General features: G+C 44.3%; 1 protein-coding gene across 1 annotated transcript in view; it reads right to left on the bottom strand.

Annotated features, from left to right (window-relative positions):
• The window catches only part of LOC140460475 (uncharacterized), a 30,628-nt gene extending 6,314 nt beyond the window's left edge, over positions 1 to 24,314 (bottom strand). Inside the window, exons 1-4 of the mRNA XM_072555023.1 lie at positions 24,259 to 24,314; positions 22,714 to 22,876; positions 16,213 to 17,307; positions 15,961 to 16,128 (exon numbers count right to left, since the gene is read on the bottom strand). Coding sequence (XP_072411124.1) covers positions 15,961 to 16,128; positions 16,213 to 17,207 — 1,163 coding nt within the window. The 5' untranslated portion in view covers positions 17,208 to 17,307; positions 22,714 to 22,876; positions 24,259 to 24,314. The remainder of the gene's footprint in view (positions 1 to 15,960; positions 16,129 to 16,212; positions 17,308 to 22,713; positions 22,877 to 24,258) is intronic.
• Between the last annotated feature and the right edge of the window lie 264 nt (positions 24,315 to 24,578).

Below are 24,578 nucleotides of genomic sequence, written 5' to 3'. Positions count from 1 at the left end.
GTGCAGAGGAAGTTTACCAGGATGTTGCCTGGTATGGTAGGAAAATCCTATGAGGAAAGGCTGAGGCACTTGGGGTTGTTTTCATTGGAGAAAAGAAGGTTTAGGGGTGATTTGATAGAGGTGTACAAGATGATTAGGGGGTTAGATCGGGTTGACAGTGAGAACCTTTTTCCACGTATGGAGTCAGCTATTACAAGGGGGCATAGCTTTAAATTAAGGGGGGGTAGATATAGGACTGATGTTAGGGGTAGGTTCTTCATTCAGCGAGTCGTAAGTTCATGGAATGCCCTGCCAGTAGCAGTAGTGGACTCTCCCTCTTTATGGGTATTTAAGCAGGCATTGGATAGGTATATGGAGGATAGTGGGTTAGTGTAGGTTAGGTGGGCTTTGATCGGCACAACATCGAGGGCTGAAGGGCCTGTACTGCGCTGTATTCTTCTATGTTCTATGTTCTATGTTCTATGTTCTTCTTCAGAATTGTTCTGAGGAAGGGTCAGTGAACCCCAAAAAATTATCTCTGATTTCTCTAAACAGATGATACCACACCTGCTGAACCTATCCAGCAATTTCTAGTTTTGCTTAGCATTAATTAGCACTATTTGCCAGTCTTCTTCCAGGAACCCGACACATTCTTCCATTTCAAATAGCCATCTAGATTATTTTGAATGCCTTGATTGAAACTACATTCTTGGGTGGTACATTACAGACACGAACCACTGAAAGAGTTCTTTTTTTTCTTAGATAACTTTTGATTCTTGTATTGATTACTTAAAATCTGTGCCGTCTCATTCTCAATCCTGTCACAGAATGCCTAGTTACTCTGTCCATTTCACTCCTGAATTTGAATACTTTGATTATATGTCCTCTCAGCCATCAAGAGGCCATATAATCAATAACTGAAACCTCCAAGCTCTGGATCCATTCTCTTGAATCCTTTCTCTCCAAAGCCTTCACATATTCCTAAAGTGCAGAGACCAGAACTGAACAGAATATTCTAACTGAGGCTTAATCCATAGAAATTCAACATCACTTGCTTACTCTGTTGACTCATTTATGATATGGATTGATGCCACCAGCAGGAGTTCAGTTCACCTGGCTGATGTCACCATGGACCTCCACTTTCTCATTGAATGCCTACAGTGTGGAAACAGGCCACTTGGCCTACATCAACACTGACCCTCTGAAGACTAACCCACTCCAGCCCATTCTCTTACACGAGTACTCAACATTTCCCCCGACTAATGCACCTAACCTACACATCCCTGAACACTACGGGCAATTTAGCATGGCCAATTCGACTAACCTGCACATCTTTGACTTGCAGGAGGAAACCCACACAGACACCGGGAGAATGTGCAAGCTCCACACAGACAGGTGCCTGAGGGTGGAATCAAACCTGGGTCCGTGGTGTTATGAGGCAGCAGTGTTAGCCACTGAGCCACCTCCTCAACCTCTCCTTTTGCTTGAGTTATGGTGACCCTGGTTAAATTCACCAAACAGCCGTTTTTCCCTAATGAGAGCAGTCCAATGGTCCTCTGAGACTATGGTGACACTACTACTGCCACCCCTACTAATAATGCCTAGCATACTGTCTGCTTCATTAATCACTTTTTCAAGTTGTCCTTCCATTTAAAGTGTTATCCAAATGTACACCCTCTTCTGCTGCATCATTATTGCATTTATACTTCTTATTTTGTAGTTGTTTGGTAGTACAGACCTTAAATAATAAGGCAAATTCTGTCAAAAGGTTTCTCTTGCACTTATAGGGCCATTTAGCAAGTAGTACCAACATAAAGAGAAAACAAAAGCCCCCATTGCCATCACCTATCCTGCCTGAAACCACTTCTCTCTCTGTGATATTTCACAACTGCGTGGAATGCTGAGAGCATCTTCCTCCTTTGGCTTCAGTCATTGAGAGATGGTTGTGGAGGGGTACTAATCAATCACACTGCACAGAATTCCAAGTGAAAAGACTATATGTTACCAAGGAGTGGAATGAGAATTGAAATGTCCATCTGGGACATTGTTTGTGGAGAACACTGTGCAGTCATTCCTGTGGTGAGTGTCCACAGGTCGAGACACTGAAGCTTGTGGAAGCTTGTGGGATCAAAAGCTATGGGGAGGAAGTGGGACAGGATACTGAGTTAAATGATCCGCCATTTTCATACTGAATGGAAGTGGCGAGGAGAACAACAGAATCCAATAACTCAGTCAGATGGGAACTCACTAGTGTGTCTGCAGGTTGAAGGACAGAGTGAATCCCTTTCCACACTCAACTCAAGTGACTAGTTTTCCTCCAGTGAGTGCACTGGTACTTTAATAGAACTTCACTGCTTTGAAAACCCTCCATTCTGTGCAAATAATGAAAAAGATCTTTTACAATGAGAAGTGCAATGAGGCTGCACAAACAAAAGGATCCTCTCCCACATACGGAATGACATCTTCCTGGTGTGAACTTGCACTTTGTTGAGAAAAGGATCTGATATTGCAATAATATTCAGCTATGGAGCAGCTTTATTAAGAGAAAGTCAGGACAAAGCTTGAGATTAAAGGTCAAGTTCAGGCAGTGAAGACAGAATGAAACCAAATATAAATGTCCAATGTCAGATCAGGACAGCAAATTGATATTGTTTTCTTATAGTATCCAAAATTCTTGCTTTATTCTTCCTCTTTGTCTTCTTTCCTTTTTTATTTTCAATGACCAGTGACAGCCATTTTCAATCAGTAATTGAGAAATAGAGTAATGCCAAGACTTAGTACCCCAAACCAGAGAAAACTCAAATGGTGACAAAGGGATTAACCATACCCCACTGGCCTTACAGACTGATTGGCCGTAGTCTAAACCATTGGATTATTATTGTTATCCCCTCCTTTTCCCTTCTATGTTGTAATAAATTCACATAACATTGGTCCAAATTATGCTTTAAGGCAAAATAATATGTATCTACATGAATACAAAACAAATGCATGCAAACTAGAGGCTAACAAATAACATTTCAAGGATTAAAATATTCAGGAAATTTATCGAAGTCATGTTAAATTTAAACTCCACTTGTTCTCATGTACATGATACCACTTCTTCAAAGATAGCACAATTTATGACTCTGTGACTCAATGAGAGGAGATGTAAGAAAACAAAATCACCCAGAGGGTGGTTGGAATCTTGAACTGACTGGCTGTAGGGGTAGCACAGGCAGAACCCTCTTAAGAAGTGTTTATGTGGGCAGTTATGATGCCAAGGCATACAAGGCTATAGTGCTAAGTGCTGGCAAATGGGATTGCTTTTGAGTGGAGCTGTTGGGTTGGACCCAAAGGCATTTTTACGCGTTGTACATTTCTACAACAGTGAGTTTACACGGTATACATAATCCTTCATAACATCCCCAAACATGTTATCTGGTGAGTGTCCTACTGTTATTTATGGATCTTGCTATACACAAAGTGGATATCAATTTCCCCGCATCAGGACAATTTAATATCACCTCTTTTCCTATAAAACCTAAAGAAATTCAAAGGTTGTGACAAGTAGTATGATGTGCAACATTTTAAGAAAACATATCCTTCACCTGAGAGTTGCATCATGCTTGAAATAGGTGTGGGGTTGTGAATATCTTCAGAAAAACCATCTCGAGTCGGAACCAAATCGAGGCACCTATCTCATGGCTTTCCCAAGTGTGTGATGGTGAGATAATATCTGTGGTGAGGGTAAAGTCTACATTGTCCCAGAGGACCACAAGGCTGCCCTCTTACCAGAGGTAACTAGTGCCATTTAACCTGAGGGTCACCAAGTCTCAGGTGAAGGGCGTGGTTGGCAATGGTTAGCTCAGTTGGCTCGGCAGCTGATTCACAATGCAGAGTGACGCTGATCGCGTGGCTTCAATTCTGAGACTAATTGAGGTCACCATGAAGGTTACTCCTTCTCACCCCTCACCGTTTCACCAGGTGCCTGGTGAATCTCTAGTTGAACATGCTACCAGTAGTCTCGCTCTAATGGGACAGTGGACTTTGGCAACTTTACCTTTAGAATATTGATGCTCCTCAAATCAGTGTTTGGATTATTCTTGACAAAATTGTGGTTGTTTTAGTATTGTATAAACCTGCATAACATGATCAGGATTAACTCTTTCTGAGACATCTGCAATGAAGGTTAAACTGGTAACAGTGATTGGGTATAAAGTGACATACTGTTAACAGTGAATTACATTTTAAAGCACGCACTGTTCAAAAGACTGCAGTTCCATCGATTTGGAACAATTAATCCCATTTGCACAGGACTGGAGAGTGGGTAAATAAAATGGGAGGTAAACTGCCATGAGAACATAGCTTCGAGGTAACGATTTGAATTACAAGTGCACAGAAAAGTATGATGGCGTCTGTGGCAAAACAAAACCATTCGCCAGATGCTGTTCCTCAGTTGCGAGGCAGAGCTGCGGGAGAGCTTGTTTGCAGCTCCTAACGGATGTGCAACATGTGGTTTACCATAGTTTCATAAGGTGGTTCAGAACCATCTGCAGCATTTAAAGATGGAAGGTAAACCTTATTCCAAGTAGCGACAACAATGTCTTGCAAATGATGTAGCGAAGTGCTGGTTGCTGAAAATCGATACATTTTAAAAGTATTCTTGAGAAGTTGGGTTTCGGGTGGATGATTCACACCTCTTTTCAGGCCGAGTACAAGGATGAAAATAGAGTCACCCGGTGAATATAATTGCAAAAACAAAATAATATTTCGAGGCTTCAACTCGTAACGCTAATCCAACTGACGCAGCTCCTTCAGATTAGTCTGGGGGAAACCTGTTGTGCAAGTTGCCATCAACAGTAAGCTACTGGAACAGTCCAAACAGCTAATGCATTTCAGAAGGAGTAACTGACAGACAGACTCCATTTGGGACAACAATAGTTGAAAGGGCGACATAGTATACTGCATTATTAACTGGCCTCTTGGCGGAAAGTGCATTTTTCTCTGAGGAGCGGGTTTGTATCCCAAACACACTTTGTTCGCCTGTGAAGCATCCATTATTATACCCGGCTGTGAACCCTTTAAAACCCAATCTGAGAGCTGTTCTGACCAAGCGTTACGTTGTTCCAGACTCTCTGTGCTTCTCTAAGTCATTGCTAGCTTTTCAACTCTCTTAAAAGTACAAAACCCCTTACAGCTTCGGAACAATGACCACTTACAACTAGAAGGACAAGGGCAACAGATAAATGGGAAAACCACCCCATGTAATGTTCCCCTCCAAGCCACTCACCGGTCCTGACTTGCAAATACCACCATTCCTTCATTTCGTTGGGTAAAATTCCTGAACTCCTTTCCATAATTGCAGTGAGAGACAACTTCCAGCATGTGGACTCCAACAGTTGAAGAAGGCAGCTCACCACCACCTTTGCAGGGGCAACTAGCGACGGGCAATAGAAAAATGCTTGCCAGCCAGCGATGTCCAAGTCTCACAAGGGAAAAAGGAAGTCTCCACGTTGGCACGGCCTGGACCCCTTCAAGTCTTCAAATTCACATTCATATTAATTACACAAAATTCATCATTTCTTCTTTGACCCAATGAAGTAAAAACCTTGTGCAACTTCCAGGATTCAGAACATCAAACTAAATTAGCTTAACCAGTGAAACAATAATCTCAGGGATTTCTTTTCTTTCAATGGTTAAAAACACAGTGTTTCCTTTTTTTTGAAAAAGGGAGTTGCAAAAAAGTGATAAAGCGTTCTGTCTCCTGTGGTTCCCACTTCTCGCTAAAGCTGACTGGATCTGCCTTTCTTTCTTCTTTTGCCGTGATTGTACAGGTAGTTTATGAGAATCCATGCGATCTCCAGCACCCACATGATTGGGTTTACTGCCACATCTGCAAGACAGCATTTCTGAAACTGCAGCAGTTCCTCAGTGCTGCACTGAACAGTCAGCCGGGATGTTATACTCACATCTCTGGAGTGTGAGTTGGACAAAGCATTCTGACTTGACATTTTCTTCTGATGCGCATCTTTCGCATCCTACTAGCCATGGCAATCATGGTAAGCTATGAAATTGATTTTCAGCCAATCTGTGGCTCTTCACAACCTGTGACCAAATTGTCATTCTGTTACCACAAACTGGAGCACTGGATATTTACGAACCAACTTGTTAACAGATGCTTATACGTGCCTCTAGAAGAGATGGGACCTTGAACCCAAATCAGGCATCCTGTTCCAGAGGTAGGGATACTACCAATGCACCACATGAACCTTTAAACATAATGTTTTCAACTGGCCAGCTGAACCGAACAAGTTGCTGACTGGTAGCCGACCTGTTCCATTCTGACTTCATTAAACAAAATGACTTCACGAACAATATCCTTCCAAACTGTTATTTCTTGGGATGTTCTGGAAATCTGCCTTCAGAGTTTGGGCTGCTCTTTCTGCCAGACCATGAATGACGGATAGATGGATGGTATGGAGCTGTCCTTATGTAGCGAATACCATTCAGCTTTAGGAAATACTCAAATTGCCTGCTGGTAAACAATGGGCCTATTAGTTGTGATTAACGCTGTGTATCGAGTATGAACTTCCCATAACAGTTCACCAACGAAACACTTAACTCTGGTACGGACATGAGAGTCGGGGCACCTTCGATTGCCCTAATTTTATCTTCCAACGGTTGTAACCCGGTCTTTGCGACTCTGCAGCCCATGCATGTTACTTGGGGTGCCGAAACCACCCGGCATACCCCCACCTGGGCGGCACGGTGGCACAGTGGTTAGCACTGCTGCCTCACAGTGCCAGAGACCTGGCTTCAATTCCCGCCTCAGGCGACTGACTGTGTGGAGTTTGCACATTCTCCCAGTGTCTGCGTGGGTTTCCTCCGGGTGCTCTGGTTTCCTCCCACAGTCCAAAGATGTGCTGGTCAGGGTGAATTGGCCATGCTAAATTGCCCGTAGTGTTAGGTAAGGGGTAAATGTTGAGGTATGGGTGGGTTGCGCTTCGGCGGGGCGGTGTGGACTTGTTGGGCCGAAGGGCCTGTTTCCACACTGTAAGTAATCTAATCTAAATGCCGAAGGACTCAGGGGCGACACGGTGGCTCAGTGGGTGAGGGGGCGGCATGGTGGCTCTGTGGTTAGCGTGGTAAATATGAATACATAACTGCAAAGTAAAACATGTTGGGATGCTGCGTGAGTGTAAGGTCTGGGTTATGTGCCCGAGTCAGCCTTGCGTGTCTGCGGGGCCTGTCAGGTGACAAAAGGTGAAGAAAGATAACCATGGCCCAACATGATGAGCTGCAGCAATCCAATTGTGGCAGAGTCTGATTGGTTAAGGGGAAATAATGTAGGCTGAGTGTGATTGGTTATGCTCGTGGAACAGGGATAGGGTGTGGCTTTTAGAACAGCATAAACACTACAGTACTCTCACCGTCATACAGTCAGACAGAACAGCACAGAAACAGACCGTTTGATCCAACTTGCTCGTACACACCAGATATTCAAAATTAATCTTGTCATTTGCCAGCACGTGGCCCATTTCCCTCTAAACCCTTCCAATTCATATACCTATCCAGGTACTTTTTAAATGTTGTAATTGTACCAGCCTCCACCACATCCTCTGGCAGCTCATTCCATACACGTACCACCCCCTGTGTGAGAAAGGTGCCCCTTAAGGTCGCTTTTAAATCTTTCCCCTCTCACCTTAAACCTCTAGTTTTGGACTCCTCCACCCTGGGGAAAAGACCTTGGCTATTCACCCTATCCATGCCCCTCATGATTTTATAAACTTCTGTGAAGGTCATCCCATAGCCTCTGACACTGCAGGGAAAACAGCCCTAGTCTATTCAGCCTCTCCCGGTAGCCCAAACCCTCCAGCCCTGGCAACATGCTCATAAATCTTTTCTGAACCCGTTCAAGGTTCACAACATCCTTCTTACAGCAGGGAGGCCAGAATTGAACACAGCATTGCAAAAGTGGCCTCACTCATGTCCTGTATAACCACAACAGGACCTCCCAACCCTTATACTCAGTGCACTGATCATGCATACCAAACACCACTTTTAGTATCCTGTCCACTTGTAACTCCACTTTCAAGGAACTATGAACCTGTCCTCTAAGCACGCTTTGCTCGACATCACTCCCCAGGCCCCCAAACGTCTTGCCGAGCAAAATGTAGCACCTCACATTTATCTCAGTTAATCTCCATTTGTCATTCCTTGGCCCATCGGCTCACTTGATCAAGGTGCTGTATTCTGAGGTAATCTCCTTCAATGTCCACTACACCACCAATTTTGGTGTCATCTGCAAATTTAGTAACCATATTCTTATATTCACATCCAAATCGTTTATATAAAGGACAAAAAGCAGTACCCATCCCTGCGAGACACCAGTGGTCACAGGCCTCCAGTCTGAAAAGCAACACTCCACTGCACCCCTGGCTCCTACCTTTCAGCTAATTCCTTTTATCCAAATAGCTACTTCTCCCTGTATTGCATGTGATCTAACCTTGTTAGCCAGTCTATCATGTGGAACCTTGTTGAAAGCTTTACTTGTCCAACAACACCTTTATCAATCCTCTTTGTCACCTTTTCAAAATCTCAAGCAAGTTAGTGAAATATGATTTCCCACACACAAAACCATGTTAACTATCCCCAACAAATCACTGCCTTTCCCTCCTTAATTTTAAGGTGCGTTATGAAGTAAGTTTCAGATTCACAATTGTAGAGATAGATTGATAATGCTCCTCCTCCAGAAAATGTAAGAACAAAAGGGTGTAAAAGTTACTTCAAGTTTACCTTTCTGCAAGACTGAAGGCAACTTTAAGGCAAAACAAGTGAGATCAAGTTAGACTCAAATGCTGAAAAATGATAGTTACAATAGTCGAAACCAGTTCGCTCAGGAGTATCTGTATCTAAAATTAGAACTTGCTCTTTTAACTATCTTTAACATTATACATTTTCACCAGAGGATGAAACTGTATTTGTTACGCTCTCAAATCCCATTCAGGTCATGGTTGAGGCAACATAATATCAACTTTCAGTATTCAAAATAAAGTTCTGATGTTTGTATTAAACAACAAAGAAATGATGGATGTTGTCACTATTAGGAACAGCAAGTAGAAGTCAGAAAAGCTAAAGTAAAGCATTATTTGTGTATTAAAAAGTATTGACTGCAGTAGTCAAAAATTAGGAGTACTTTCAAATTCTGGAAATTCACAATTCGCAGGCTTTTCAGGGTTGTCTGCTCTGATGGCCACAGCTTTTATTTGCAAATAAAGGCTTATCATCTTGAGAACTTCTCTGTGTCCTGGCCATTCCTATCAACCATAACATTAGCGCTGCTGCCTCACTGCACCAGGGACCCAGGTTCGATTCCAGCCTCGGGCGATTGTCTGTGTGCAGTGTATACATTCTCCCCATGTGTCGCATGGGTTTCCTCTGGGTGCTCTGGTTTCCTCCGGCTGCTCTGGTTTCCTCCCACAATCCAAAGATGTGCAGGCTATGGTGAGTTGGCCATGCTAAACTGTCGACAGTATTCAGGGATGTGTGGGTTCGGTGCATTAGTCAGGGGTAAATATAGGGTGGGGGAATGGGTCTGCGTGGGTTACTCTTTGGAGGTTGGTGTGGACTTTTTGGGATTCTCCTTAATTCTGTTTACTAACATCTTTTCATGACCCTTTTTAGCCCTTCCAACTCCTTGTTTAAGTTCTTTCCTACTTTCTTATGTACTTCAAGGGCTTCATCAGTTCCTATCCTCCTGGATCTTATATTTTGTTCCTTTCCCTTTTTGACAAACGTCCCTGCTCATCTAAGGTTCACGTAACTTGCCATGTTTATCCTTCATTTTCACGGGAACATGCTGCTCCTGAAACTCTTATCAACGGCTGTTTGAAATACTCCAAAATAACCGATGTGGATTTACCCCCAAAACAGCCACCTCCAGTCAAATTCCTCCAGTTCCTGCCCAATATTGTAGTAGTTCGCATTCCCCCAATTAAACACCTTCAATACAGGACAGCTGTTATTCCAATCCATGAGTATCTTAAAACTCATGGTATGATGGTCACTACTCCCTGAAATCCTCCCCACTGAAACTTCACTCACTTGGCCTGGTTCATTTCCCAAAAGCAGGTCCAATATAACAGCTGCCCTGGTTGGACTGTTGACATACTGAGTCTAGATTCAATGCATGTTCAGTTCATACTCGACGGATATTTGCTACATGTGAAACACCGGCCAACAGGGATCTCACGTCATTACAATACAGAATGCTCAGAAAGAGCAATGTTAAAAAAAGAAAGTGTAGACTGAAATTTCCAATTAGTGGTCATGGGGGTGGGGGTGAGAGATGACTTCATTGGTACCAATACCTTGAATGTCGAGGTAAGATCAACACTAAAGTAGCACTGATACTGATAGTATCCAGTTTTGTCACTGTGATTTAGCAACATCATAGGAATCACAGAATGCAGATGCATGTATGTAATACAGATTTAATAATATTTCTGAACAATATCAGCATTCACATTTTGTGAAAGATGAAAAATGAATACTGAGATTCCATCCAAAGACAATAAATAAAGCTAAAGATGATTGTTTTCTTTGATCGGTTGGAATCTTTAACTGAGGAGTTGAAACCACAGTTCAGGAAGCAAGCACACATCACCAAAGCAAAACTGCACTCTCACCACTTGAAGACATATTTTCATTCTGCCTAAATTTGTCCTTGTATAATGTTTTCTTTCTTCTCCTTTCTGTTACGTGTGTAATTGAGTTGTCCTTTAATGAGAAGCCTTGTTAAGTACCTCATTTAGTCTTACAACTGCATAACTCAATTTATGGACTTTAATGTCAACTGCAGAATATACAATTAATTAAGCTTATGTCAAAATATAAATTTCAATATTCTTGCCCAACAAAAGCACACCTGATCCTAGATAGGTGTTAAATTATTAAATCACTGAAATTTAAGCTAATTCATGGCAAAACTTTGTTTTCTTATTGAAGTTCAAGTTCATTAATATAATTGGAAATAAAGAATGGGGCAATTAACCAGTAGCAATGGAAGAATCAGCATTGCCGAGAGCAATCAAGAGGAGGGAAACAGACAAGGAAGGTAGAAGAATATATTAGTATTGAGAACAGATGTAAAACAGGTTTGGAGGATTTGAGCTATAGCGAAAGGCTGAATAGGCTGGGGCTGTTTTCCCTGGAACGTCAGAGGCTGAGGGGGTGACCTTATAGAGGTTTACAAAATCATGAGGGGCATGGATAGGATAAATAGGCAAAGTCTTTCCCCTGGGGTCAGGGAGTCCAGAACTAGAGGGCATAGGTTTAGGGTGAGAGGGGAAAGATATAAGAGACCTAAGGGGCAACTTTTTTACACAGAGGGTGGTACGTGTATGAAATGAGCTGCCAGAGGATGTGGTGGAGGCTGGTACAATTGCAACATTTAAGAGGCATTTGGATGGGTACATGAATAGGAAGGGTTTGGAGAGATATGGGCCGGGTGCTGGCAGGTGGGACTAGATTGGGTTGGGATATCTGGTCGGCATGGACGGGTTGGACCAAAGGGTCTGTTTCCATGCTGTACATCTCTATGACTCTAAAACAGAAAAGATTCTTGAGGAGCTTGATAAGGTAAATCCTGAGAAGATGCTTTCCCTCAGAGGAAAGCATAGGACCAGAGCGCATAGTCTTAGAATTACAATTTCTAAATGAGATGAGGAATTTATTATCTTGGAGTACCATTGGTCTTTGGAACTCCTTGCCACTGAGAGCTGTGGGGCAGAATCCTTGTGTATATCTAAGGCTGAGATAGATTGATTCCTGAGCAGAAGGGGGCGTGGGGAAATGGGCAAGAAGCTGGAAAGTCAAATCAGCCATGATCCTAATGAACGTGGAACAAATTTGAAGGGCCGAATGACTTATTCCTGCTCTTGTCTCCTGTGGTCTTATAGATTTGATGCAGAAAGATAGATACAGAGGAGACCCATGTGAGGGAAACAGATACAGAGAGAAATGCTGGCATTTGGAAATTAGAAAGTACCGTTACATTTCTCAATTCTGTCATTTTTTAGTGACTGAAGTAACGCAAAACTTGCATTTCAATAGCACTGCTCAATGCCTCAGCATTCCTGAGCGACGGAACAGTGCATTACATGCCTTTAATTATTTATCAGATGGGGGCTGTTCGAACTAAAAGGAGGAAGTTAAAAAAAACGTCAGTAAATATTGAAAGATTGTCTCATGTATTTGATTTATTCTTAGAATTTTTTTTCAACTGGCAAACCCTGACTAGATGCTGACCCAGTGGATGTGATGATTCACTTGGACACAGTGAATTGTACTCTTACCACAGAACATTTAAATGAGACTAATTATGAAGGGACTGTGCAATCCAGAGCCACTTTGGGAGTTTGTCCTCACTGAGGCTTTGTAATCTCTTCCAAAACCACTGCTGAGGTGCCTGAAACTCCCGACAGTTTATTCCAAATAATTGCATGCTGTCATTTTTTCTGTCGCATCATGATTGACAACTGGATCCACTGAAATAAGGGGTCCAGAGTGCGTGTCTTTTATTGGGTGCAATGGTGGAAATCCAGTGGCAAAATACCAAGAAGTAGACACCTAATTACATGGTCACCTTGAACTGAGAAGGCCCTGATGCTGGGCAATATTGTGAGAGATTAAATGTATCGATGGTGAGAACAGTGCAGACCCCAGAAAGTAAAGGATCAGAGGAATAGGGCAAAGGTGCATCCTGACTAAAAAATGCATCCGTTTAGTGTGTGCACAAGCCAAGAAATTGAGCCTGAAATGATGAATCATCAGCTGGACATGTTTCCATTTCATTAATCTCTCTCTCTCTTACAGGACTGCAACGAGGGAATCCTCACAACGAACTTGCACAATTCCCTTCAGCTCCGAGGAGGGAACACGAATTGCTAAGATTGCATGTGAAACAGTTGCCCCACACCATCCACTAGCACCGATCCAATTAATCTACTGGCTGGTGTCATGCGTGTAGTTAGAGCTGACAACCCAGCAAGGACAGCACAGGTGCACACACACGACAGACACAGGCAGTGAGAGAGGATGGTGAATCTTCAGATATCAGTCGCCTGGGGACTAAGGAGCATCATTTGGCACATTCAAAACAGACATCGACAGTTTTTTTCTTAATGGTAATAATAGCAATGGATACTGGGATAGTGTGGAATCAGTGTTGGGTTAGATGGTCGATCAAAGATTAATTTAACATTGAGCCAGCTTTAATGCACAGAATGGCCATCTCCTATTTCCACTGTTCCCACATTATTACATTTACACGAACATTCAAATCCACTTTGGAAGTCAGCTATATGTGACACAGGCACGTGGATCACCAGATACAATGTAGCCTGAAGTTCACATTATATTGCCTGATTTCCAAAATGTAAATACTTTAAGGGCCGAGTCCATATATTATACAAGTACTTAACTTGGCTCAGAAATTACTCTGGGTCCCTGCATAAATAAATGGGACTGATGTAGGAGGTCACCAACTGAACCATACATCCAAGTTTTCCAAACGATACAGATAGAATTAAGGGAATAAGTAATTTTCACAATTCAGACAGAGATGCTCGCCTTCAAAGACAAGATGAAACTACCCGAGATGCCAAACAGTAAAATAATGTGACGTCTCCCTAGAAAGCTTGACACCCCACTGCTTCCCCCCCCCACCCCCCGATAAACATGGCAGTTGTTGATGCAACAATTGTCAAATTGGAGCCCAATCTGCATCTTGCTCGCTTGTGGCCTCCAGCAGACGTTTGGTAAGCCTTACCAACCGCCACCATTTCTCCTCCTGCTTTCTCACCCCATTCCTCTCAGGCTGACCTCCCTGATCAGGTCCCATTGTACATGCTTCCGTCACGCTGGACAGTGCACCTGCGCAATGTTTCCCACCACCGCCACACTGTCTTCTGGTGAGATAAGGCAATTTCTGGGCCTCAGGGCACTCTGGGTAGTCACCTAACCAGCAACTGTACTTACTCTTGATTTGTTTTGTCTGATTATTTGCCAAAGTGAACATATGACATGAAGGAAGTCAATCAATATAGTGGTCAAATATGCGCCGAGTACTACTGCAGGATCTACAGATCATTTTAATTAGAGGACAGAGATGGGACAATTTGAGGGTGGAAGACTTTAAACATCTACAACTCAATCACACAATTTATTAAAAAACACTCCACACCAATACTGGTTACTAAAATAACACAATTTTATTACGCTAAATGTTTATCGAACCAAGTAATTTTCCCGAGAATCTAACAGGAAACACACTTCAATAGGCAAATTTCAAAATTCACATCAGAACTCGAGATGACAGACGTACAAAATCTCGTGAACAATCGTAGAAGTGAGGAAAATAGTAGAGGCAACAAGGAGGGCAGAAATAGAAGCCAAACTATTGGAGATAAACTAATTAAAACGGTATGGTACAGTGAAAATGTGGGCGCTCATAGGAAGGTTCTGCTACCATCTGTTTAAACTAGTATTCAAGTAAGGATGCTTTTGAACAAGTGGTGCCTACTTAAAGTGACAGCAGATGAAACATTGCGAAGGGAAGTAAGAGCAGGAGGCAACTGCACTATTTTCTGGCCTTCTTTAGACAAAGTGCTTTCGTCAGAAAACGAGAATTGTAAACATTTTGCCTTTGTAAAAAGAAATAATGATACGCTGAGCGACGACAAGCCAACCAGTTTAATCCCGATGGTTTGGAAGCCTCTCAAAATTATTATTTTGGACAGGTACCCAATCCTTTATATGAAAGTCTGAAAAGCTCCGAAATGTCTTCCGTGGAATGTCATTTTGGCGTGCGAACAGGTGACCGACGCCACACCCATGCGAACCATATCACTCAGACTTGATGTGGTGGCGTGGCCCAGCCCAGCATCGACAGGCGCCAATTGTGTCTCAGCGCTCATAGTAATCACACGTGCGTCTGCTGTTCAGTAAAGTTTTTTAAAAATTTCACCGTTGAAAATGGCATTTATTCTGAAAAAGTCCCAATTCCGAAAAACAACTGGCCCCAAAGATTTTGGATAAAGGATTGTGTACCTGTACTTAAAATGACAAATTGGGGGGGGAAAAAAAAAGAGGATGATTAATTAAAGAAAACAGAGTTCAAGAAAAAAAAATCAAGTCCAACTACAATATTTGCTGTCTTCTTGAGGTAAAGGAAAGGGTAAATGATGATCATAGGGTCATGTGGACTTCCTGCAAGCATTTGATAAAGTACCACACAGCAGGCTTGTGAGCAACAGTGCAGTCATAGAGACATACAGCACAGAAAGAGACTCTCCGCTCCAATTGGTCTCCGCTGACCAGATATCCTAAGTTAATCTAGTCCCACTTGCCAGCACTTGGCCCACAACCCTCTAAACCCTTCCTAGTCATATTCCCATCCAGTTGCCTTTCAAACGTTGTAATTGTACCAGCCTCCATTACTTCCAGCAACAACATGGACACAAAATTGGCTGAGTGCCATTAAATGGATAGCAGCAGTGATTTTTTTTTATTTTTTTATAAAAAAGGTGAAGTTCAGCACAAAGGTGCAGGTTCTGCACTTAGACAAGGAGCAAGATGCTAGATGGTGCGGCACAATGGACTAGTGGAGGGAGGGGAGCAGCAAATGCAGCTGATCAGATTGTCACAGTCTTAGTGACAAAGAAGCGCCAATCTGCCCCTCATGCTTATTGTCTGAGGTCAGGATGGAGAGACAGGACAGAGGGAGACTACTTTCAGAAGAACTAACTCCGGGTGAGAGGTATACAGAACTGACAAACTGTGTTCAACACAACTGGTTTCTTTCATTTATTACTGGACTGAAGGTGATCCATTTGCATAGAAACAGACCGCAGTGAAGAGAGTTCGGTCCTGGATGCCACTGAAAAACCCAATCACTGCAGTGTCTTGTGAACTCCCCGGTGCCTCAGTAGGTTGGACGATCGGGTGAATCCCTTCCCACAAATGGTGCAGGTGAATGGTCTCTCCCCAGTGTGAACCTGCTGGTGTGTCGCCAGGCCGGAAAGCTGACTGAAGCCCTTCCCACACTCTGAGCAGGTGAAGGGCCACTCCCCGGTGTGAACACTTTGGTGGGACGTCAGCCCCTGGGAACTTTTATAACACTTCCCGCAGTCGGGACATTTGAAAGGCCTCTCGCCACTGTGAACCCGTCGGTGGGTCTGCAGGGCAGATAACTGAGCGAATCCAATCCCGCACTTGGTGCAGGTGAAAGGCCTCTCCCCAGTGTGTACTCGCTGGTGCGTCAGCAGGGTGGAGGAGTGACTGAATCGCTTTCCACACACAGAGCAGGCGAATGGTTTCTCCCCGGTGTGAACTCGCTGGTGTGTCAGCAGGTGGGATGAGTGAGTGAATCCCTTCCCGCACTTGGGACAGCTGTACGGCCTCTCCCCAGTGTGGACCCGCTGGTGGGCAGTGAGTTGAGATGATTGCCTGAAGCCAGTGCCGCAGTGAGAGCACCTGAACGGTCTCTCATCAGTGTGAATACGCTGGTGGGATATCAGTTCCCCGGAACTTTTAAAGCACTTGCCGCAGTCTGGACATTTAAAAGGCCTGTCATCAGTGTGAACTCGACGGTGCTCCAGAAGGTGAGAAGACTGAGTGAAACCCTTCCCACACTCTGAGCAGATGAATGGTCTCTCCCCCGTGTGGACACGCTGGTGTGTGAGCAGGCGGGACGTGTTAGTGAATCCCTTGCCACATTCGGGGCAGGGGAACGGCCTCTCCCCGTGAATGCGCTGGTGGCGGTGAAGGTAATCCAATTTTCTGAACCCAGTCCCACACTGAGAACATCGGAACGGCGTCTCGTCGGTGTGAACAAATCGATGGGAGGTCAGCTCCCCAGAGCTTTTGTAGAACTTCCCACAATCCGAGCATTTAAAAGGTCGCTCGTCAGTGTGAACCCGTTGATGCCTCAGCAGTTCCGAGGTCCGAGTGAATCCTTTCCCACATTCGGCGCAGGTGAACGGCCTCTCCCCGGTGTGACTGCGTTGGTGAGTTTCCAACTCAGACAGGTAATCGAATCCCTTCCCACAGTCTCCGCATTTGCACTGCTTCTCTCTACCGCAGCTCCATTTGTGTCTTAACAGGCCAGCTGATTGGCCGAAACTCCGGAAACACACAGCGCACGTGAATGGTTTCTCCCCACCGGGGTCAGTGTTATTTTCATTCATGTTCACAGTCAGATTACACTGAGGGTGCAATGTCTCTGTCAGATCCCAGGGTGATCGTTGGTTTCAGTTTCAGAACCGCACGTCTTCCTTTTCCAATACCCTGTCGATAAATTCAGAAGAAAAAAAAAGCGTCAAACAAAACACAAAAGCCGGTTTTGAAACTGAGCTGAGCAAAGGTGTAAATCTTCCTCCTTCCTGATGAAGGGCTCTTGCCCGAAACGTCGACTCTCCTGCTCCTCGGATGCTGCCTGAGCTGCTGTGCTTTTCCAGCACCACACTCTCGCCGGTGTCAATCTGTCTGGCCAGTACTAGGAAAATGCTTTTCGCGAAGTTTGAAAGATGTAAGCAGTGATTTTCACGATTTGGAGGGGCCGGTGTTGGACTGGGGTGGACAAAGTTAAAAATCACACACCACCAGGTTATAGTCCATCAGGTTTAATTGGAAGCACTAGCTTTCGGAGCGATGCTCCTCCTTCAGGTGGTTGTGCCCTGATGAAAAAGGAGGAGCGCTCTGAAATCTAGTGCTCCCAAATAAACCTATTGGACTATCCCCTGATGTTATGTGATTTTTAAGCGTGATTTTCACATACCTCTGGCAAATCAGTGACTGTATTCACTGTGTTGTGATCTGCTTGACACTGTAACCAACAAACACAGACCGAATGGTCACAACCTCTGTTCAGTCCATAAGCTGCACCCTGATCTTACAGTGACTTGTTATTTCAATTCTCCACTCTCTCCCATTCAGTTGGAACATTCCACCTGAAGGTGTGGTGAACCCTGAATCCATAAGGAATTTAAGGGGAGTAGACAGGTGAGGCATTCTGGTGTGTTCGATAAAGGGAGCACATGACGAACAGTATGACCATGGGAGATATGGAGGTTCAGAGAGACAGAGTGTCTGTGTCCATAGAGCCTTGAAGGCAGCAGGATAGATTGATAAGGTGATTCAGAAGGCAAATGCGGTATTTGATTTTTTTTTCAGTCAAGGTATCTAATACATGACCAAGGTTATGACTGTGCGGAAAATAATGCGAGTTCAGCGTGCTACTGTATTGCGTGCAGTTCTGACTTGTCACACCACAAGAACGTAATTGCACCTGAGAGGGTGCAGGTCTGATTCTCCAGAATGTTGTCCGAGCTGGAGTGGTTTAGCTGTCAAGAGAGAACAGACAGATTGGGGTTGCTTTCCTTTGAGCAGACGAAGCTGAGGGGGTATCTGACTGGGGTGTGAAATGTTATGAGGCTCATGAACAGGGCAAATAAGGGGAATCTATTCTAATTAGTGGTGGGGTCAGTAACCCAGGCAGACAGTTTTAAAAGTTAAAGAAAAATGTACAAGAGGCTTAGATGTGAATTAGAACATAGAACAGTAGAGCACAGGACAGGTCCTTCGGCCCCTCAATGTGGTGCTGACCTTTTATCCACTTCTAGGATAATACCCTTCATTTCACTACCATCCATGTGTCGCTTAAAATGTCCCTAATGTAACTGAGGAGAAAATGAGGACTGCAGATGCAGATGAAGAGCTTTTGCTTGAAATGTCGGCTCTCCAGCTCCTCGGATGCTGCCTGGCTGGCTGTGCTTTTCCAGCACCACATTTTTTGACCCTAATGTATCTGACGCTACAACAACTGCTAGCAGTTCATTCCACACACCCACCACTCACTATTAAAAAAAAAACCTACCTCTGACATCTCTGCTAAACCTTCCTTCAATCACCTTAAAATTATGTCCCCTCGGGAAAAGTCTCTGGCCATCCACTCTATCTATGCCTCCAATCATCTCGTACACCTCTATCAAGTCACCCTTCTTCACTCCAATGAGAAAAGCCTTAATCTGTCTTCATAAGACATACCCCTCAGTCCAGGCAGCATCCTGGTAAATCTCCTCTGCACCCTCTCTGAAGCTTCCACATCCTTCGTATAATGAGGCCACCAGAACTGACACAATTTCCAAGTGTGGTCTAACCAGGGATTTATACAGTTGCTGCATAACCTCAGGCTCTTAAACTCTATCCTCCTGTTAATGAAAGCCAAAACACCATACACCTTCTTAACAACCCTATCAACTTGGGTGGCGACTTTGAGGGATTTGTCAACATGGACCCCAAGATCCCTCTCCTCCTCCACACTGCCAAGAATCCTGGTTTAACCCTGTATTCTGCATTCAAACCCTACCTTCCAAAATGAAACACTTCACACTGTTCCAGGTTGAACTCCATCTGCCACTTCACACCCCAGCTCTGCATCCTGTCAATGTCCCGCTGCAACCTACAACAGCCCTCCACGCTATCCGTAGCTCCATCAAACTATGCATCATCGGCAAGCCTACTAACCCACCCTTCCATACCTCATCTAAGTCATTTATAAAAATCACTAAGAGCAGAGGTCTGAGAACAGATCCCTGTAGAACACCACTGGTCACCGACCTCCAGGCTGAATACTTCCCATCTACTATCATCCGCTGTCTTCTCTGGGCCAGCCAATTCTGTATCCAGGCAGTCAAATTTCCCTGTATCCCATGCCTCCTTATTTTCTGAATGAGCCTACCATGGTGAACGCAATCAAACGGTGGCTCAGTGGTTAGCACCGCTGCCTCACAGCACCAGAGACCCAGGTTCAATTCCTGCCTCAGACAACTGTCTGTGTGGAGTTTGCACATTCTCCCCGTGTCTGCGTGGGTTTCCTCCGGTTTCCTCCCACAGTCCAAAGATGTGCAGGTTTGGTGAATTGGCCATTCTAAATTGCCCGTAGTGCTGGGTGAAGGGACAAATGTAGGGGAACGGGTCTGGATGGGTTGCTCTTTGGAGGGTCAGTTGGACTTGTTGGGCCGAAGGGCCTGTTTCCACCCTATAAGTAATCTAATCAAATGCCTTGCTAAAATCCACATCCACCGCACCCACTGCTCTACCTTCATCAATGCGCTTTGTCACATCCTTAATGAATTCATTAAGGTTTATAAGGCATGACCTGCCCCTCACAAAGCCATTCTGACTATCTCTTGATCAAACTATGCTTTTCCAAATAACCATAAATCCTATCTCTCTGAATCCTCTCCAATAATGTGCCCACTTATCCCCTTTCCCGAGGTAAGACTGACTGGTCTGTAATCCCCAGGGTTATCCCTATTGCCTTTCCTGAACAAGGGAATAACATTTGCCAACCTCCAATCATCTGGTACTACTCCAGTGAACAGTGAGGACGCAAAGATCATCGCCAAAGGTGCAGCATCTCCTCCCTCACTTCCTGTAGAAACGTTGGGTTTATCCTGTCTAGCCCCGGGGATTTATCTATCCTCAGGTTTTTCAAAATTTCCAGGACATTCTCCTTCTTAACATCAACCTGTTCGAGCACATCAGCCTGCTTCAAGCTGTCCTCACAAACGATAAAGGTCCCTCTCACTTTTGAATAGGGAAGCAAATTATTCATTAAGGACCTCCCCTACCTCCTCCACCTCCACCTCCAGACACAAACCACTATCCCTGATCAGTCCTACCCTCAATTTGGCCACCCTCTTGTTCCTCATGTAAGCGTTCCTCATGCCTTTGGGTTTACCTTTATCCTACCTACCATGGCTTTTTCATGCCCCCTACTAGATCTCTTAAGCCCATCCTTCAGTTCCTTCCTGGCTACCTTATAACCCTCTCGAGCCCTGTCTGATCCTTGCTTCCTCGACCTTAAGTAAGCTTCCTTCTTCCTCTTGACTACTATGCCTTCCTTGCCTCAGTGGGACAAACCTATCCAGAACTCACAGCAGGTGCTCCTGACATCCTCAATTCTGTCAAGGATTTCCTTGAGAATACCTGTTCCTAAATTGTGCTCCACACTTCCTGCCTCATAGAATTGTAATACCCCCACCCCCAATTAAATACTTTCCCATACCGTCTGCTTCTATCCCTTTCCACGACTATAGTAAAGATCAGAGAGTTGTGATCACTATCACCGAAATGCTCTCCCATCTGACAGCTGACCTGGTTCATTGCCTAGCACCAAATCCAATATGAACTCCCCCTCTGGTTGGCCTATCTACATATTGAGGAGGTGAAAGTGAGGACTGCAGATGCTGGAGATCAGAGCTTAAAAATGTGTTGATGGAAAAGCGCAGCAGGTCAGGCAGCATCAAAGGAACAGGAGAATCGACGTTTTGGGCATAAGCCCTTCTTCAGGAATGAGAAGGGCTTATGCCCGAAACGTCGATTCTCCTGTTCCTTTGATGCTGTCTGTCTACATATTGAGTCAGGAATCCTTTCTGGACACACCTCACAAAATCTACTCCATCCAAACTATTTGCATGAAGGAGTTTCCACTTAATATGAGGGAATTTAGAGTCACCCATGATAACAACCCTGTTACTTTCCAAAATCTGCCTCCCAATATGCCTCTCCTTGCCTCTGTTGCTACTGAGGGGTCTGTAGGAAATTGAGCAATTTATTTTAACCCAGAGAATGATGGGTGCCTCGAATTCACTACCTGGGATGACAGTTGAGGCGGATAACCTCACGACCTTTAACAAGTACTTGAATGAGCACTTGAAATGTTATAACATTCAAGGCTATGGGCCCAGTGCTGGAAAAGTGGCTGCATGCATTTTTTGTATTATTAGCAGCACAGACTTGCTGGGTTCAAGGCTGATTTCTGTCTTATATGCTCTACGATGGCACCACGATTAGGTGAGACAGGGTTAAAGGTGTTCACAAGGAAATAGATTTTTCTTCATGCGGTGACTGGTCACGTGCAGAACAAGAGTCCAAGGTAGTGGTGAAAACGGAGAGTATAAATGAAAAGCACGGGGCAAATAAAGTTGCAGGGTGTTGGAGCTGGAGTAGGTAATGAAACAGACTGGATCATTCTACTGAGAGCCAGCATGTATTTAATGGGCTGAACTGCCTAAATACTGTTCTAACTGTTACAAAAATATATGTAATGTCTTTTTTAAAAACATACTTCGATAAGTAAACCCTTATAAAACAAAGCTTCGACTCTACACTCACCTTTAAGGGCAATAGGATCAATCTTGCCTCAGGTGTGAAAGCCAGAGCTGAATATATACTTTCGGAGTGATCTGATCAGAGTTTGAGTATCTGTTTTCTCACAACAGATACTGATAGACCGGAATTTCTCCAGAAATTTCTGTTTTTGTTTCTGATCTCTGGTATTTGCAATTCTTTGCATTATATTGGATGTAGAATCATGGAGATGTACAGCACAAAGACAGACCCTTCAGCCCAACTCGTCCATGCTGACCAGATAGCCTAACCTGATCTAGTCCCATTTCCCAACACTTGGCCCATAATCGCTTTAAACCCTTCCTGTTCATATCCCCTGATTCCTGATGAAGGGCTTATGCCCAAAACGTCAATTCTCCTGCTCCTCAGATGCTTCCTGACCTGCTGTGCTTTTCTAGCACCACACTCTCAACTCTGATCCCCAGCATCTGCAGTCCTCACTTTCTCCAATTCACATACCCATCCACATGCCTTTTAAATGCTGCAATTGTACCACACCTCAGTGCTTTTACAGTCACATCCATAACTGTATACTCTTCCCAGGAGACAGAGGCTGGATCATTCCACGGTCAAAGACTGATGATTTTCAGATCCTTGTGAATCCAGAGGCAGTGTCAGGTCTTGAATCTAGTGACTGTTTCGAGCTCCCCCTCTGAGAATCCTGCAAAATTAATTCACAAAATTTATCAATGACGCCCCGGGATAGAAATCCAGAAGAAACAACGATTTGGAGATGCCGGTGTTGGACTGGGGTGTACGAAGTCAAAAATCACTCAACACCAGGTTAGAGTCCAACAGGTTTAATTGGAAACACACTAGCTTTCAGAGCGCCGCTCCTTCATCAGGTGGTAGTGGAGGGCTCGATCCTAACACACAGAATTTATCGCAAAAATTTACAATGTGATGTAACTGAAATTATACATTGAAAAATTGTTTGTGTGTTAAGCCTTTCATCTGTTAGAATACAGTCATAGTTTCACTTCTTGCATGCGTAAATCACAAAACCTTTTTTTAAAAAGTTGTATTCTCGGGTCAGCGGTTAACAATGGTGATAGCTAGATAACATGTTGAAGGTGTTAGCCCCCTGTGTTCTCTGTCTATGACCTGATGTTTAGATTGATTCTAATCTAAAAAAAGTGAGAAAACAGAGTTTTACATAAATTCATACAGTTTTTGAGCTCAGATTTCTACACGAATGCATGCAGCTTTTGAGCAAAGAAGTGAAACTATCACTGTATTCTAACAGATGAAAGGCTTAAAAGACAATCAATTTTTAAATGTATAATTTCAGTTACATCACACTGTAAATTTTTGCTATAAATTCTGTGTTAGGATGGAGCCCTCCTGTACCACCTGATGAAGGAGCAACGCTCCAAAAGCTAGTGCTTCCAATTAAACCTGTTGGACTATAACCTGGTGGTGTGTGATTTTTAACTCAAAAGAAACAAACACTTCCTACAGTTTCAATTTATTGTGGATAATCCTCCCCTTGAATGAGGGGCTCCTGGTGATGAGTGCCCCGAATAAAGATGGCGGCCGCGCACACATCACGCAGCACTCCATCCCCCAACAAAGATGGCGGCCTCGCACACATCACGCAGCACTCCATCCCCCAACAAAGATGGCGGCCGCGCACACATCACGCAGCACTCCATCCCCCAACAAAGATGGCGACCGCGCACACATCACGCAGCACTCCATCCCCCAACAAAGATGGCGGCCGCGCACACATCACGCAGCACTCCATCCCCCAACAAAGATGGCGGCCGCGCACACATCACGCAGCACTCCATCCCCCAACAAAGATGGCGACCGCGCACACATCACGCAGCACTCCATCCCCCAACAAAGATGGCGGCGGAAACCGCGGCCAGTCCCGGCCTGAGGCCTGCAGCCATTTTCTCGTTTGCTGCAAACCCAGGACTCGGAGTTTCTAATTCGGGTTTCGGGGATACAGCCGAGGTTTATACAACCACATATTCAACACTGTATCCATTTCGCTCCGCGTCGCCGCTGTGACTCGCCATCAGCCCGCTCACTCACCGCCGTCTCGGAAGGAGAGCACTTCTGCAGCAACACTGCACCTGCGCATAGCTGGGTGCGCGCGACGATCACGTGGTTCCACCTTAGTCCCGCCTCTCGTTCACGTCCATTGGTTGGAGGACCGCCGCACCCGATTGGTCCCTCAGCCCCACCCAACCCTGCTCACCCATTGGTTGGAGGAATAATGTGTGCAACAATCAAACTCATCTAATTTCAATTAAACTTTAAAGGGTGTGAAATTGTGATGGTCAATCCAAAACAAAAGATTAAAAATTGAGTGAAATTGTGATGATCAATCCGAAACAAAAGATTAAAATTAA

The sequence above is a fragment of the Chiloscyllium punctatum genome, chromosome 36, assembly GCF_047496795.1.
Source record: "Chiloscyllium punctatum isolate Juve2018m chromosome 36, sChiPun1.3, whole genome shotgun sequence".
NCBI lineage: Eukaryota > Metazoa > Chordata > Chondrichthyes > Orectolobiformes > Hemiscylliidae > Chiloscyllium > Chiloscyllium punctatum.
This window is presented reverse-complemented; position numbering and strand designations above follow the sequence as displayed.